The sequence below is a fragment of the Acanthaster planci genome, linkage group LG02 (assembly GCF_054643075.1).
Source record: "Acanthaster planci isolate LZ-2023a linkage group LG02, COTS_SCS, whole genome shotgun sequence".
In the NCBI taxonomy this organism is placed as follows: Eukaryota; Metazoa; Echinodermata; class Asteroidea; order Valvatida; family Acanthasteridae; genus Acanthaster; species Acanthaster planci.
The window spans coordinates 5,321,529-5,339,624 of record NC_141778.1 but is presented as its reverse complement, the minus strand read 5'-3'; the positions used below and the strand labels follow the sequence as shown (position 1 = coordinate 5,339,624).

The 18,096-nt window shown below is 37.8% G+C and overlaps 1 protein-coding gene across 1 annotated transcript; it reads left to right on the top strand.

Moving 5' to 3' along the window:
• The first annotated feature begins 134 nt into the window (after window positions 1-134).
• LOC147799809 (uncharacterized) lies at window positions 135-15,607 on the top strand. The gene is made up of 9 exons (XM_087133573.1): window positions 135-921; window positions 1,123-1,196; window positions 2,284-2,481; window positions 2,884-2,954; window positions 3,718-3,901; window positions 9,128-9,406; window positions 10,311-10,394; window positions 11,223-11,409; window positions 12,387-15,607. Exons 1-9 carry the CDS (start codon window positions 287-289, stop codon window positions 12,859-12,861), a joined length of 2,187 nt encoding a protein of 728 aa, XP_086989699.1. The 5' UTR covers window positions 135-286; the 3' UTR covers window positions 12,862-15,607.
• Window positions 15,608-18,096: the final 2,489 nt, after the last annotated feature.

The following is an 18,096-nucleotide window of genomic DNA, read 5'->3' as shown; positions in this document are numbered from 1 at the left end:
AGTATACGACCTGCTACGAGCACCCGACCAGCTTCATCGTGTGTGTGCAATTGATGCACGAAATGGGACGAAAGAAATCAGGGCTGGTAGTTTGTAGCATCGCTACCTGCTACAAACCCCACGCATGCGCGTTCCCTCCCTTTACGTTCCCTTTTCTTCTAGCCATCGCACGCACGTGTTTAGATTTTTCATGTCATTGCTTTTCGACTTACATTTCTCGTTGGGTATTCTGCTTATCTTTGTCTTTTTGCGTTTGAAACAGTTGTATTTATGATGAATCAATACCATGCCCAAAAAGAAAATAGCAAAGTTTGATTTGGGGTCTTTTGTGGGCAAACTTGAAGAAGAGGACAGGGCAGTGCAGCAGTACAAGGACGCTTTATCCAATCTGGACCTTTCCTCACATGCTGTTCGTCTGCTGTCGCCAAACGAGCAGTTTGGACTTGCAGTGTCTAAATTTGGATTTGAGGAAGTGAGCCGAGTAGTCAGAGCCATCGAAGTCAGTAGTATTTCCACGCTATATGACCCTTGCATTTTGGCTTCAACGCTGGAAGTAGACGTCAAACTGATACAACTCTTATTGGGGCAACTGAGATCTACCGCAAGTGGTCATACCAGTGCCAGCTCAGCAACGGGGCCCAACTACTTGTTGGTTCCGCCCTACTCAACCTGCCTTGAATGTGGACTTGAATTGAAGCCACACAATCAGCCGGTGAAGGTGAAAGTCGTGACTTTGCAGGGGTGCTTCAAAGGGCTGAAGTCGAACTTACGCTGCCGTAATTGTAGTCTGACATATAGATACGACTGTTATGGCAGTAGCTCCAGGTCGTTTCATCTGTATGAAAAGGTTCAACCCTTCATAGAGGCCAGTAATGTTGTGTATTTTCAACGCGACTTGTTTGAACTGCAAGTCAGCCTTGCGTGAGTATGCTACTTATGTTTGCTTTGAATAATTATTTTAAGAAGTGGCTATTGTTACAGCAGTCATAACGCATTTCTCATTTTCTGTTGTTACGACACTGAACTGTGCAAGTGCGATGATTTTAAAATTTTGTTCATCAATTTAAATTCTTCTTTTTTTCGATATTGGAGTCTACTGGTTGTATTGTCTTTTTTCCTCAGGAATCATTCTTGGGTCAGTTTCGTAGGCTTTGCTGAGTCATTCAACACTGCATTTGGCCTATCAAGAAGTGAAGGTATGTGTACTCCTATCAATTCCTGTGAAAGAAATTAAAGATTCGTGCACAGATTATTTGTCATTATTGTCGTCTTTCTCTGTCATAAACTTAATCTGTTGTCAGTAGTTTTAAATTCATAGCTATCAATTTTTTCTAATTTTCATCAGCTCAGGGTCCTTAAATTAATGACAGCAGTTTTAATTGACAAGGACCTATTGTGTGAGCTCACAGGGTTTGTACAGTTACACATGTCCTAATCAGGAGGGACTGAAAGTTTCCATTTTGGGGCATGTCTTTCGCCAAAAACCCCAAATTGGGGGCTTTTTTGGATAGAGGCAGGCGGCTATATTTATAGCTGAACGTATTGTTTTTAAGTTCAGTGGTATCTTGGGAAAAGGCGGTGATCAATTAATTGCATTTTCGCATTCGAAATGCGTATGTTTAGCTTACATCACATGATCTTTAACTGGCTTGCAACAATCTCTGACTCAGGCCAACATGTACTTGTACTGAATGTTGCATAGTACATTGTAGTATTCAACTTCCGCTTTTTGCTGCTTAGCATGTGTTACCCTAACCTTATCATAAATATTAATAGTTATTTTATAAATAATAAAACTCAAGCTTTTTAACAAATCAAAAACTTTTTAAAATCTGAAAAATCATTTCGTTTATCATCCCAAATGCAGCGTTACATCCGTTCAACTTTCGGACATCAGTTTATAAAAAGTGCAAATTAAAGCTGACCTTACTCTATCATCTTGGAAGTACACTGTTAATGAAACCATCACTCCATCAAATGTATCATATATGTAGCAAAGAATAAGTATAATATGTGTTTGTGGATGGCATCAGAAACCAAATTATTTTATGATTTCGTAACAGTGCATTCTATCCCCCACAGACAAGTTTGTGTGGTAAATAGTAGATACTGTTTTTTCCTCTTTTGTGTGACACCCCTGAAGTCAATGAACCAACGGATGTTTATGTAACCACCCTGACCCAGGCCTGCAGTACCTAAATGTTACTGTGACAGGTGTGTTCGCACACAAGTTTCGTGTTTAATTACTATGAAATCACACCCTTGGGTTTGTGTTTGTTTTAGGGATCTCCAGTAAACAGGCCTCCTCAGCATTCTTTCATGGAGAGCTGCACAATGAACTACGTGAACGCAGACGACTTGATATGTTTGGTTTGCTCAAGACAGATGGAGACCGAGAAAAACTCTTGGAGCGGATTGAAAGTATTCGTCGGCAGACGATTTATGATCATACCAACTGCCATCCCAAATGTGAAGCGAAAGGTTAGTTACTTGTCTTTTAAATTTTTTTGTAGCAGAAGTGTTTGCATTTAATTGCATGCATTTAGCTTATTTTATGTTACCTTTTTAATATCTTTTGCTCATGTTTTTTGGTTTCCCTTTATGTAAGATACCACCTTCGACTTTTTGAAACCCCTGAGAAACAACTCTTGTTTGGAATTGCATTTGAGAACTGAAACCGCATTGTAATTGTTAAGGCATGTTTTTAAGGGGTTCCATATGCCTCTTTTCCTTTTCGTAGCAAAGCAAATGTGATGTTCGTATGTGTAAATATCCTTTGGGTGAATAGCGGTGATCATTATCATTCAACCCAATTGTACGCTTGCTATTGTCTTTTTTCTTGTAGAATGAATACTTTGAAATCATTGCAATCATTTGAAATAGGTTGCGGCCGTGTCTTTGTGGCAGATGGCATCTGGAAACTGAGTTTTCCACATTGTATGCATCGATGTGAGGTATGAGTGTAAATTGAAAGAGTTCCACTTTTTATGTTCAGTGTTAGTGGAACCTATATATTACATTTTAAAGAATGCTTACCAGTGAGACATAATTGTATTTAATACCTTTTGCAAAAGGACTTCACCTTAAGAATGAAGAAGATGCATTATTTATCTACATTATAAAATTGCTTTTTCCTATATGGTAATAGTTCTGTAAATAGATCTTTGAATGTAGTGTTCAATGAATACCACGAAAAAACTTGACCAAGACCATATTCATTCACTTTATTGTTTCCTTTTTTTGACAGTAAATCGTTCCTTTTTAGTGAGAGTGTGCTCAGTGCTTTATTAGACTTTTTATGGCAATTTATTGTTTAAGTTGGATGAAAATTTCTGAATATTATGATCATTCAGGTTTGCATTCATGTAGTTGTTTCCTTTCAGAATTTGTCCATTCTCTGTGTTTCAGGCAAGCTCTCTGCATTCTCTCAGTGTACTGTTTATGAGGCCTTTTTTGATATTTATTTGAAACAAATCATACAGGGAAACTGACTAGGTGCTTATGAATGATTACAAAGATGAACAAAGAAATTGACTGGGGGGGGGACTTGAACCTGTGCCCTGTGGAATACCATACCAGTGCTCTACCAACTGAGTTACCCAGCCATATTTATTTTGCTTAGTAACTTGTTTGATTTCATTTAACTGCATTTTTAAAATTAATTTTATTAAACATTTCCTGCTTAATTTTTCTTATTTTGTCCATTCCACTCTCTAGAATAAAGTGTCTGGCATCCCAGTCCCCAGCCTACCAGATGTCTGTACCAAATCCCCATTATATGGCCAGGCATTTTGCGCAGAGCACTGCAAAGTTGCCAAACAGTCGAGCATTCCAACTGGTCTGGCTGACTTTCTGAAGTACTGCGGAGTCAAAGGAGATGATGCTCATACCGATTCCACAGGTAAAGGTTACTATTTTGAAGAGGTGAAGCCTATGCATGGTATGTAACAGTAAATACCAGGTTTAGAACTGTACATTAGTTTCTTTGCAGTGCATATACAATTTTTGAATATTGTTAAATACTCCAGAAAAGCCATTTGTTTTTTATATTGAGTGTCTCAGTTGCTGCTATGTATATCAGCCCTAACAACCCAGTACCCATAACACGTAACAGCATTTTTTGCTACATGTAGGTTCTTTCCAGTTGGTCTGGTCAAAGTATGCTTGATTTAGTCAGGTTTGTTACTAAGAGGAACTCATCCTAGACATGTCCTGCAAAGAGCTTGCCATGCTATATCACCTCAAATCCGAAATAGAGCCATTTTGGATTTTAAACGGTTTGATAGTGACTTGCTAGTACACGTACATGTACATTGACAAGTAGATGATCACGTACCTGTACCAAAAATATTTTTTAAAAAATGTAACTTGAAAAAAAGAACGCTGGAAGAAGACAACTCTGGGGGGAAATCGCTTGCACAAAATACTGCCTAACTAGGGATCAACTAAGGACAAATCGTGAGGTATTTTTTTTTTTAAATGAGACAGGACGGAAAAAGTGTTTGATCTCAAAAATGGTCAAAAGAAAGAAATATTTAATTCAACGAACAAGAACCAATCTAGAAAAAACTAATTTACAATCTATTAAGTAACTTCTTAGCCGATAAAAAAGTAACAAAAATGAAAAGTCAAAGAAAAGCAAAAAACCCCAAATTAGTGAAAATACCTCAGACCGTAAACTTGAGACCAAGAAAGTCAATTTTTAGACCCAGTAAACCTTAACCTTTTAGTAAAATACTCTCGATAAATATCAGCAATACTAAAAAAAACAGAAACAGGTATTGAGAAAATAACGACCCCCCAAAAAAACAAACCAAAACCAAACACAGTATCAAGAAAAGGCACAAATCAATTACGATCAAACTTCAACAACCTGAAAAAAAATGGAAAACTTATAAATGAATGCTACAACAAAGAACTATTCAGTGCATTATACAAGGCAAGTACATGTGAAGGCTTCATCCTTATCATAACTTAAGCATGGGGCTTACATGTATATACACAGGAAGTCAGGTTGAACTGATGAATAATTATGATGCAATAAACAAGGACTTGGCCACTTCTTGGAAGGCAGGCAACACTAATCCTAATCCATAGTCGTAAACTAAAATTGCTCCAACCATGTGTTAAGGCATAGGAAGGGTGAACAAAGAAAACTGTGTTGTCCAGGATACATCTTCAACCACATGGCAATAGAAGAATACAAGAGTTTACACCTATGCCCAAAACTCATGACTAAAATATACAAGGATAACATGGAAAGGTTAAATCTGTTCATATAACTTCAGGCACTTTAAATCTAAGGCTATACAAAAAAGGAGGAACTCCCAGATCCTAAATTCCTCAAAACCTCGCTACAGTGCATTAGCTTACAAAAACCAATGTTCTCCAAAGTATGGCAACCTTACGTTAGATACACTTCCCTAAAAGACTGCTTACAAATGAAATCTAAGAGCCATCCTAGGAACATTTCGATCTGACCTTCTATTGTATAAACATGAGAACTGCTTAAACCAAATCAATGATCCAAAGAAAAAGAAACTTCCTCGAACATTGTTTTGTTCGGCCTGCTCCTTACCTACGATAAAAGAAAAGTAATTATACCAGACACAGTGACACTAAAATAACGAATCACAGCTGAACCTACGTTAAATTAAAAAGTAAAAAATTTTAATAACCCTACTAGTTAAAATTAATAAAATCCTGAATCTTGCAGTGTAATATGTCACTGGACAAATGCAATATTACAAAGTTAAGTTTTAACTGTACATGTTACAATGGCGTGGCTTTGCTCACTCTGTATATGCCATGGTAGGGCATTCCATAGTTAGGCTGAGGATTAATGGGTTTGGCTGAGGATTAATGAGGAGAGTGTCATACTTAATTGTGTCTAGAGGTTTTTGTAATACAAACTTCTAAAGGCGACCCCGCGATCCATGTGACCTTTTCACCCGGCCAGAGTCCCCCCCCCGCTACCCTTCCCCATCCCAGCATGGCACCTTGAACTTGGATTTTAATAGATGTGCTGTTTGCCAGAACCATGTCCTGGAATCAGATACATTTCTGTTGACACTCCTGCGTTACCACCCACTGAACCAGAGGTACCATCACTTGTAGCTCTTCTAATGTCAAATATGTGACCTGTCACGACAAAATGAGAGTAAAGTAGCATCCCACTCTTTCCTGTTTTGAGGGTTCAGAGTCATATTGAAGTTAGAGGTCAATGTTTTGGTTTGTTAATTTTTGGAAAGAGTAAACCACTTCCTATTTATTTCCAAATCTTTAGCAGAATAACATATTGCAAATTGTCATTTCCTTAACAATTTTGACGATAGCACTATCTGTTCCTGGTCTGAAATGTTGAAACAATGTCGGGAACAAAGATGCAAAGCTGCCAGAATAATGTCACATTGTCACCTTATACTTCTACCCTAAGTGTTCCATGTGCATGCCATTGGAAAGCTCTTTTTCTGCTAAATTCAAAAATACCAATATCTCATATGTGTGAAGTTAGCTCATTTTGTGGTGACAGGTCACATATCCTTTGCCCCTTTATCCAGCCTGCAGCTTTCTTGACCTTTCCTTTTGTCTTCTTGCATTCCTCCATACTTGGTTGATTTTCTGTTTGCCTGTTTGTCACCTGGGAGAAGCTCTGAATGAAATACCTCTGCACCATACTGTACAACCCCATGGCCTGAACATCCAAGAGTGAACCTACTAATTAACACTCTTTTATTTCCCTCTCTTTTGTCTGCAGTCCAGTTCCATCCATTGTATTTTTTCTTTGATCTCTTCCCTCCTTACATTCCTTTGTTATTCAACCAGTCCCCTTGATCCTTTTCCCCTTTATCCAGCCTGCAGCTTTCTTGACCTTTCCTTTTGTCCTCTTGCATTCATCCATACTTGTTTGATTTTCTGTTTGTCGAGTTTACATGTACTTTTCATTTTGATAGGAGTAAAACGTAAATCCCTCCAAGGGTTAAAGCTTAACCACTGTGAATACTATTATTTTTGTCTGCTCCTGTCTCTGCCTGCATCTATTGTTATGTAGAACATTTTGCTAGATAAATAACATGAAAATTTACAGTCATTGTTCTAGCAGGGCGGGCCACCCTGGCAAAACTTAAGACCGCCCCTCCAAACTTGTGCTGCCCTGCTAAAATTCTCACCGGCCTGCTATTTCTTCTATTGGATTTCTCCACCATCTTTACAACTTATGTAAATCCAAAGAAAGTTTATCGCACTTTATGAAACGAACAGGATGAGTTTGCCATCATTATTCAACACAACAGAAAAGCACTTGGCAGCACTAGTGATCAAAGTTGTGGATCTGGATTTGTGAATCTGTTAAAACAGGTATCCGCTTCTCATCAGAGATGGCCTAAAGACCTGGTGCTGGTTGTGCTATGAAATTACTGAAAATGATCTGTTAGTGCAGATTTGAAGGAGTCATACATATCTATGTCCAGAATATTGTGCGGCGAGGTATTCCAGTGAGGGATTGTTCAGGGAAAAAGGCTGTTCACATAAGTAGTTGATTTTGCTGCTATTTGTTTAAATGATAAGCAATGGTGTCCTCTGGTGCTTCTAGAGGGTTTACACAGGTGATGTTCCCACTTTATATCAAATAAGTTGGGGCTAATTTGATACATCAGAGATAATCTAACAACCCTCCAGTTAACTTCAAGGCTTGGCCAGTCCAGTCGGTGCAGCATTTCAGTAACACTCGCTTCCCTAGAGTAGTCATCGAAACACAGACAAGTAGCCGATCTCTGGATCATGTCAAGACGGTGTTTCTCATTCTTTTTTGTTGGATACCAGGCTGCAGAACCATACATAAGTTTAGGCAGGATCAATGACTTGATTAACTGTGTTTATACACCAACTTGACAGGTTTTGAAGTTTCTCCCAATAATGCCCAATGATTCCTACAGTTAGTGGTAACATCCAAAATGTGACTTTCCCATTTCAGATTATTACCAAATTGTTTTCCCAGGTATGAGTCTGAAGTTGATCTCCACATTTCCATTTTTTTTCATAGATTGGAATTGCTTTTAATAAAACTTCGGTTTTTTGCTTCGATAACAACTTCTTATGTGTTCTAAATTCTCAAACAATTTTTGGTGAAGTGTTACTTCTTGTACACATTTTTTTTTCTGCAAACATATACAATGCAGAGAAGAATTAATCAAAATAATTTTTAGAGACTTTTTAATGTAAATTGGCCTAAAATCATTGCATATTTTTCATAGTTGTGAATTTTACATTGCACATGTATGTGACGTCATGGGTTTGTCAACTGTGCAGGGCAGGGGGATAGACGCTGATTGCTCACAGTACAGCTGAAAAACAGTCCAAACTGAACTTGATGACTGACTGCATTTCACCGAAGTGAAATGATTCTGTGGCTGGAATCAGACCATAGAGTTATTTTTGATACCCGGATTTCAGAAAGCGACCATGCACGATCCATTCATGTTGCGCAAACGTACGTACATGTAATCCCGAACCATCCGCTCAATGGCGAGTTCTGATGAGTAAATAAAGAAATACCCCGCAAAATAAAATCAACTTTTGATGACCTACTGATAACAATCTTGCCTTCATTTCAACATAAGCCAATCTGATTCAAGGAGTCCAAAAAAGGTACCCAGGAAATACCTCAGATTGCACCACAAAGCACCTAGAATCAAAAATTTCCTGTGGCGGGCACCAGACGCCGTTATGGCTTCAAGGTCCGGGCTCACAACATATGTCGCCCAGTTTTAATCTTAGGCTGTGGAGAACACTGTACATTTAATCTGAAAACATTAATTCTTTTTGTACTGTGGCTGTTCTTTCACATGGGCCGAATACTCCTCTTTTGTTCTTCATGTTTGCATGGTTATATAGCTGGCCGATTGGGACCTTTTATTCCTTGTGTTTTTGTGTGTTTTTCTTTTTGCATCTTATTATTTTCCCTTCTGCATTGTTTGAGCAAGTTGTAGCTTGTATGTTCAAAATGTACTTGCTTGAAATTTTTCTATCATTCCTTTTTCATGCTTTCTTTACGTTTCCATCGTAATTTGCATTTATTCAAAGAAGAATTTCAAACGGACTTGTTATTGATGTAATCTTTGTGTTGAAGGCCTTTCCGCTGCTGACATTGGAGGCCCTACACCATTGCCTGAGAGCGAAGGCCCATCAACATCAACTACGAGGGAAGGCAGATTGGCAGTAACTGCAAGTGAAGGGAGATCCATATCAACTGTGAACGAAGGCCCATCGACGTCAACTGCAAGTGAAGGCTTAACTATGCTGACTGCATGTGACGGGGCATCAACATTGACTGCGAGTGAAGACCCATCAACACCCCTTGACAATACTGCTGCGAACTTGGTCCTTGCATGTGATGCTAATTGCAATCGTAAGTCCATTTGGCCAGTTTGTTTGGTGGAACCATTTTGTTTTGGCCCTGACTTGTTCTGATCATTATGTTGTATTTACAGTAGAATCACAAAGACCATTGGGTCCACGCAAATTGTTCGGTGCATTTGTCATTCCATGTGGAGATTGTTAATCACGGCCACACGCACCTGTTCCAAATTAAAGCCCTTTTTGTTTATAACCTTTTTCAATAATTTTTGTGTCTGATGGTTTTAGACCAAAATGAACATCCAAACATGGTAAAAAAAAAGTTTCTTTTTTCCCTTGTGGGGTAGTCATCTCTGTAAGTGTAATCTTGAATTGCAGTATTGCATACATTGTCACTGAAAAATTGAATGTAACCTGTTTATACAATTACGCTTGTTCCTGTTGTTAATACAAAATTTCATGAACTGGCCAGACCTGGTACCATTTGATAAAGAAGCAATGGAGGCACTATAATGTACATTTCAAAAGCCAGCAGCAAAATGGCAATCATTTTAAAAACTGCTCAAAACTCGCAAGGTATTGGGCCCCCCCCATAAAAAAGTTAGTCTATTATCAAAAAGCTGCTGTTTGCAAGTTATGCCCAGGGGTTTCAGTGCTTGAGTAGTTCAATAACATTCTTGAAATTTCTAAGTGAACTCTATCATATTTTGAGCTGTTTTGATTCAAAGGGCACATGTTAATGCGAATAAATCTTTGAATGGGGTAAGCCTTGTTTGACGCGACTTGTGCCCATTGTCCTGTGCACATCTTAAGGCCATCCACTCACTTAGTTTTTTTTTCCCCATATTTTTTAAACCATTAAATTTGTTATTATTACAAACTGATCTTAATGTGTAAGATACATTTACCGAATGATATGCAAATTTATGCTGATTTTTTGTTCTTGTTTTTAACAGAAGAAACAATCACTAAAGTTGGTGGAGTCCTGTCCAAGTTGCAGCCAGTGTCGTGTTGTGGTGAATCTGTAGTAGATGCCCAAGGTGAGAAATGCTGCACCAGGGGCATTTATTTTTCTGTAGTGACCCTTGCTGCCTACACCTGAATTGTCTCCTTTGAAATTTCAATGTGCAATCTGTACAATCATATTGTAAATGGATGAATAATTCTTGCCAAAAATTCTACATTGCGGTGTTTTTTCCTTAACAAACTACTGTGTTGAAAAGATGTAAAGAAATTCTGTGACTGGAATATTGTTAGATAAATGTACACGTATGGAAATGCAAGCATACATTTCATTCTAGACATTATAAAATTCTCGTTTATCTGTGAAACAACCACAAATCACGGTTGACCTTTCGAAACCCACGCTTTCCATAAAGTACCCAATGTGAATCTCATTATTTTGTGTTATGTGAAAAAAGGGCAAGGTTCATGTGTTCATTCTCAATAGTCTATAATGTCTGTCTTGTTATCATTGATATGAATTGTGACTTGGGGTACAACTTAAATAGATATCAACAGAGTCTAAGTTCCATACTCTTGTGACGCACATGCAATTGGCAATCGAAACATGCATACACATTCAAATATGCATGTGCTACCATAGACTTTGACAATTTTTGGAGCTGCTTTTGCCCGTCAATTGGCTTTATGTGAGAAAAATGGTTTTAATACTTGTAGGGGTTACCCTACATCCCATGTCTTGTTTTGCATATAGATAGTATGAAACAGACCAAGGTTGGAGACATTATTGTCATTCATTCAAAATGCCACACTATACAAAAGGAGTCTGAACATCTCCTCATGTAACCCTATATTCCTGTGATCTGAACCATTCTTCTTACTATCGCAACCCACATTGACAATAGGAACAACAGCCTTCCTCAATGAACACAGCTACTCCATTTCTACCATGCTGAATGAATGTGTGGAAGAAATACCATCGACCTGTAAGAAGGATGTTGGAGGCAAGAAACGACTTCAGAAGTGGTCAAGGGGGCATTTATTTGTTGTTCGTGCTGGTGGCCATATTGAGTTTTGGAAAACTTTGTACAAGTGAGTATATTTTGAAATTTAATCTGAAATAGGCATTGGACATTGATCTTTTTCTGTTAAATCTTCATAATGCTCCTCTTTTTAAGCTGCTATCTAGTGCACCTTTTTTAAAAGTGCAGCTAAAGTAAAAAGAATTCCAGACAGTATGAACAGTTGAAGACTGCCCATAAAAAATGCATTAACTCGGAGGAAAAACCTAACTTTTTTGAAATAAATGTTTGGAATTGACATCGATTTCAAATGTTCATTATTTTGTCTTGCCTGAATTGCTTGTTGACTGCATGTCAATAAGTCAATATGTGTACAGTCTAATGTTTAACGCGCCCTCAATTGTCTGTGATTACCTCCTGAATGTCATATGGCATGCTGGTTACGAGAGACTTGACAGTAGTCCACCCTTATTTCCTTCTACCAGACTGTTTGATGGCTTAAACTAAGGCCTTGGTATTTGATGGCTGTTTTTCTGCAACCTTTTCTTTCTCAACCTTTCTGAGATTTTTTATTGCGTTGAGATCCGGACTGTTGCTGGGCCAGTCGTGAACGTTTAGTTCGTTCCTTGACCTGAAGTCATTAACTTTTGACAGAGTTTAACCTACTTTATCTTCTGAAGTAAATAACCATGGTGTGCAAAATTATGGAGATTGCTAGATGCGGAAAGGTTGTCTTTTTAAATTACTGTCATGTAATGACCTTAAAATATGTTGACATGTGTAAAGTATTAAATCAGAAATAATTAAAAAAAAATAAAAAGCCATTTGCGCTGTGTTTTATACAGACAAAATCTGTAGTTTCTGCCCAAAGTCCATATAATTTGTGCTCCCATTTACTTTGATTTTTTCTTCAATTTCAATCGGCACCGAAAGTAAACAAGATGTTACGATATCGTGATTTCATATTTCATTAACCAAAAAAAAGCCTTTTCATATAATTCTCCCCTTTTTACTTTGTATTTTTGTAAATGTATTGTATGTCTACAGGTCAGAGTCACCCTCACAGGTCTTCCTGATTCTCATAGCCTGGCTGTTTCCTTTCTTGAGGACGGTGCCGTTTACTTCGTGGTCCAATTTGTCCATAGTGTACGATAATATGTGCCACTTGGACAACATGAACGTTGCTAGGAAACCGTTACCACTTGCGTGGCCATGGTCTCACATGTGGTTGAATCTGCACAAGTGTGTAGACAGGTTACATGTACGAAACCACACCGACAAGCTGTGCAGAACAAAGTATAACCCAGATGATCATCTGTTGGAGACGGACAATACTCTTTGCGCTGAGCAAACTTTCGTGTGGCTGTCACGATATAAAAAAATATTGTGTGCCATGCCAAAATTACACCATTTGTTTTATTTGCACAGAATGGTGGTTCGGCGTAACAAGTACACTGAGTATTGTTACAATAGCGGTTACGACCCATTGCTTCCAGTTGTAAAGAGCACCAGCACTACTTAGTTTGAAGCAGTCCTTGATGCTACTTTCAATATTTAGGATTGTGGTAAAAAGTAACTGTATGTAACCTCTATCCACAAAGTGAGCTCACATGCAGAAAGTGTTATATTCCAATTAATTAAAAATCGAGCTTTCTCCTGTTATGTACATGGAACAGGTGAAAGTATATATTGACAATGTAATACTGTGGTGGCTTTGCATACTTGTTCACAACACTGGTTCAGTATTTCTGACCAAGCATGACTAATGTAATCAAAATGGCATTTGATTTAAAAGGTGTTCCCGATGCAGTGGTGTTTCAGCTTCTTCTTTACGTCACTTTTACCTTTTACATTTAAGGTATATGTTGGCCTCTCTTTTGTTCACTGAAATTGACAAGACTAAATCGTGTAAAAGAAGGTTGCCGACTGATAAGTGAGTGTTTTTAAAATGATGCAATTTTCAACCCAACCCAATATTTTGCAGTTGTCTTGCAGCATGTATACACTTTTAATTCTTGCTGTTATCATTTATTTATTAATGGGCCAAATCCAATCAAACTACGGTATTTGGCCATTTTAAAGTGCAAACAAAACTGGAAAGTGACATTGGGTGTCTTTGAGCAAACATGCTGCTTGAAAAACACAAAACCTGTACTTTTTATAACGTGTTAAGACTTACCAATCGTTTTATTAGTGTTGATAAGTGTTGGTAGTGGGTTGGTGTTGCCCCTGAAAGCTGACCAAAATTGAGCTTGAAATCCAGCACAATTTTATGGAGAAAACCAGAAGGAACATTGACTATCTGCAGGGAATTAACAATTGTCAAAGGTACATGTATATTATGGATACTGCTAGGTGATGGAATTCCATTCTTGAACTTGCATGAAGGTTTGTTCGGAAAATTTGTTCCAAGGGTAAATTGCACAGTGCTCCAGTGAATCAGTTATGTTCCCTTTGAGTGCTGATAACTAAAGATGTATTTTCCAAAAGCATAGTCAAAGTTATTGAATTTTTTTCTTTTGGGATGGTTGATGTAGACCTTTGTGCTGTCACTGTTTTCCGATAAATGACATGTATAGCTCTGGCCTGACACTGTACAAGCCTGGTTTTTGTCAACAGGGTGTTTCGGTCATGCCGCTTTGATTCGAGTTTTTGGTCGTTGATTGACTTTGTTTTTATCTCAAAAGAACAAATGTAATATAAATTAGGGAAACTTACTTTACAAGAATATATTGCTTAATTTCCGATTTTCTTGAAACTTCCACCACAAGTACGAGTATTTGGTTTGCATAACTCTCGTTTTCGACCTTCATTTCAAAGTGTTGTTATTGAAAGGAACGATTTACTGCACTGCTGTTGCGTGGTAATATTAAGTGGCACAATTGTTATCCGATAAAATTTAGTTTTAATACCTGCCTGCATCACTTTCTAATCAAAACTTTTGTATGGTCAGTTGTATTTCTTAGATATTTCAAACTTCATGCCATTGGCTGATTTATCTCTTTTAATACGGGAAATATTTGCCCTTAATTTCAGCATTGTTGCGCGCGTGTTGCATACAAAAGGTGTGGCAACTTCTTACATCTCAGCTTTTGCTAGATGTTTAGGTGTTGACGTGGAGTGTTTATGGATACCAACGGTTGCCATGTTGACTTTCGTTTACATGTATATCCATGCTGCCCGATCCTGTACGTGTATCCTGTATTCCTTTGTATTACATTTTGTAGATGACTTTGTATGTATAGTGTTTGCCCGTAGAGTGGTTTTTGTATAAATGAATCTTTTCTGGATCGGGTTGAACATTTGATTAAGCACCACTCAGTATGCGTAGAATTATAATTTTACTACTGATATCCGTTGTTTTCTAGTCATGTGGCAATGTGTATTTGATTTAACGTGCACAATGTGTGATTATTTTCATCATTTATTCTGTTTGTTAATTTTTGGCACAAGTAAAGATGATTCATGTGTGGACTTATGTTTCAATAATTCGACATACAAATTAACCTTTTCTGTATGCGAAAGCAGTGTGTAAAACTTACTCCTTTGGACGTTTGTGTACAGACGAAATATGTGTCCCCTAGTTTTGTCCATGGTATTTGATTTCTGGGTTTTTTGGTGCTGTTGGTTGTTAGTATTCATTGTGATAGCTTTCGTTAATGTGAAATAAAGTATGTATACAGCTTAGTTCATTTGGACTTGACATTTTTTAGAAAATCTTTAAAAGTGGTAAGCTGGATGCAACATTTCATTTGACTTAGTCGAAAATCTGTTGACTGATAACATTTCATTATACCTCATATTAAGAACATTGCGTTTGTGTTCGACAGTGTCACATGTGATAGATTACAGTGACCCCAACTGGATGCTCAATCCAGAGAAGGACGCAGTTTTGAAGTTTGAACCGCCAAGGCCGTAACATTTGGCCACTCGTCATTTTCTGGCATGCCTGTAATGTCCATTGACAAAGCACCCAGCCAGCGCTTGCTACGCACCATCACTTTCAAAACCACAAAAAACCTCTTGTACCACCATAATTTTTCGTTAGTAATTCTTATCACGAAAACTCTCTTCACGCCCAGGAAATTTAATGTTCTGGTCTTTGTTATTGCTTGATTTGATCCCCCAGCGTCAAATCTGGCACATTTAATTGTTACGTCTTTTACCTTAAATTGTAAAGGGTAGTTATTAACCTTCTCTGGCGCTTTTTCTGCAGTTATTTTGGAATAAATTTTGAACCCAAATCCGTGTGTTGGATTTTACTTCAACCGTATGATATCATGTCATACCAAATTCTTTTCTATGAGATGTCAGTGCAAGTGCCCATCTTAAAAGAACTGTTATATCATTTGACGAATGGCCAGGATATGTGGTCATTGTTTGTTTGTTTGTTTTTTGTGTGTGTTTATTCAAATGTAATCTATCTAATTTCATTTTATTTTGCATTGTTAAATATCTTGTCGCTTGGCTTTTACTCAAATTGAACCCATTAATTTACTTTACATATAAACTTAACCTTTATACTTTACGCATAAACTTTAAATATAAACTTGCATATCGTCTTGCCCCGCCATTGTCTCGTCATCTGCTTCCTTCCCGTTATAGAGACTGAAAGTAAAAGGTCATGCTGCGAGCTTCTGGAACCCTGCGCTGTCTGCCTGTGGCGATTTTACCTTGTGCCGTCCTATCACGTTTTGATAATTTGGGAAAAATAAATCCTTTCTGAAACCATCCCATGAAAACCGCGTGTTGGAATTTTAACCTTTTTCTCCCTCGAGCAATATACAAGATAAATCACATGGGATTCTTAAAAACGAAGTTTAGTTCATAACCACCTTTCACTTCCGGCGATATCGTACCTCGGTCTCACAATGTTCGTGTACGTTATTGTTTTCATTTCTCACGCTAATATTAGTGAAATGAGATTGTATAACATTGGTCAGATTTACCTACTTGCAGGCCATGGGTTCCATATTCCGCATCACGCAGTTTTCAGCATAGGTAACATTAAAAAAAACTTTCGTAAATGAAGTGCACTTTAAGTGTATTACTTATAAATTATAAACTGTGTAAAATAGTTCGGCTTTTACCGCCCGACTACCATAAAATTTCAAACTGTAAATGTTCATCTGCGTACGAGACTGCCGCATTTCACTGTTATTCGTGAATTTTATATTTTTCGAAATGATGCATGGGTCAATTTTCGGCAGGATGTTTCCCTTTTCCAAGTTGGATTTTTTTGGGAATTAAATAAAAAGTAAAACAGCAAAAATTGTGAAATCAATGCAAGTGATTATTCCTATCCAAGGGTTGCGGAAGCGCGCGATGAGGGGTCAAGTCAAGCTCTATTGACTTTTACCCATACACAAGTGGCAGCTATTTTCCATTGCTTTAAGCGCAGCCTGAAGTCTGAAAACACTCGTTATTCTTATCAACAAACACACAATGTCGGTAATAGTTATTCCTTTCTTTCGGAAAATGATGTAAATTATAATCCAAGACGTTTTGTACCCCATTTATTCACACTTGCCGAGGACTTGCAAACGTACGAGAAGGTGGTATTGAAAAGCGTTGAGAACTCTTTTGAACAATTTTCATATTGTTATCGTTGTCGCTGGTTTCCTTATAGGGAGTAAGAGCCTTGCCGTCAACTTGGTAATGTGTTTTTTTTTATCAATAACGTCATCTTTTAGTACTCAGGATGCATATGAAATTGTTACAGTTCTTTTCATGATATTGAGGGCGCTCTCATTACCCATTCTCATTGCCGAAGACCATGTTGCTTTTGGCCAGTCCTCCACTGTGGATTGCATTTGTCCATAGAGGAAAAAATAGACATTCCTCGATGATTTGTCACATTCTGATTCTATAGCCTTTGTATATAGTCATCAAGGTGTTATGACTTCAACATGATGCATATTCGATTGTTCTACTTTTTTAGTTTTTAAAATGATCAACATTTGCCTGTAGTGTATGTACGTGTTTACATCCTTGCATGATTGGTAAACGCGTTTCTTGTACACTATTGAAATAAACCTAACGGACGTGTGAGTTACAGCGGTTTTAACGGCTACCCAACGCTTGGCTCCAGCACTCATTCATATCATTTCTAAGGGGGATGTATCAAGACATAAACAACAAACATAACACTTGACACGGAGAATTACAAATTACACAATACAAACTGAAAACACCCCTGTGGTCAAGAAAAGACCATCACTATCGTGGCTAAGGTGATGAATTGACGCGCTTTTTATGCAGAAGGCTGCTGCATGGCATGGACCCATAGCTGCCACAAACACTGAAACAGCATGGACCCCACACTAATTGCTGTTTCAAAACGTATTCGACTTTTTCACGTAAATAGGAGATGGGACAAGCCTGTTCGTAATATTCTCATATGTGAATGTTGGTGACAGAAATAACATCCGCTGGAAAAACCTGCATTAAATGTGATGTTCACAAGATGAACTCCTGTATTACATTTCTCGACGGTATGGCCTACGCATTGAAACCCCCCAAATGATCAATTTTTTAGTCCAATTGATCAAACGAACCTTTGTAGCTTTTGGACGGATTAATTGTTTTATTTTGCAGATGCGAAGGTCGGTCGGTCTACGACGCCTGCGTTTACAAGAAAAAGTTGACTGTTTACCGCTGATGTGGTAGATTTGCACTTGCCAATGTACATTTATGGAACATTACGTAGCGTAGTATTTATTGTGTTTTCATAGATGAGTTGCGAAGGGCACTTGCA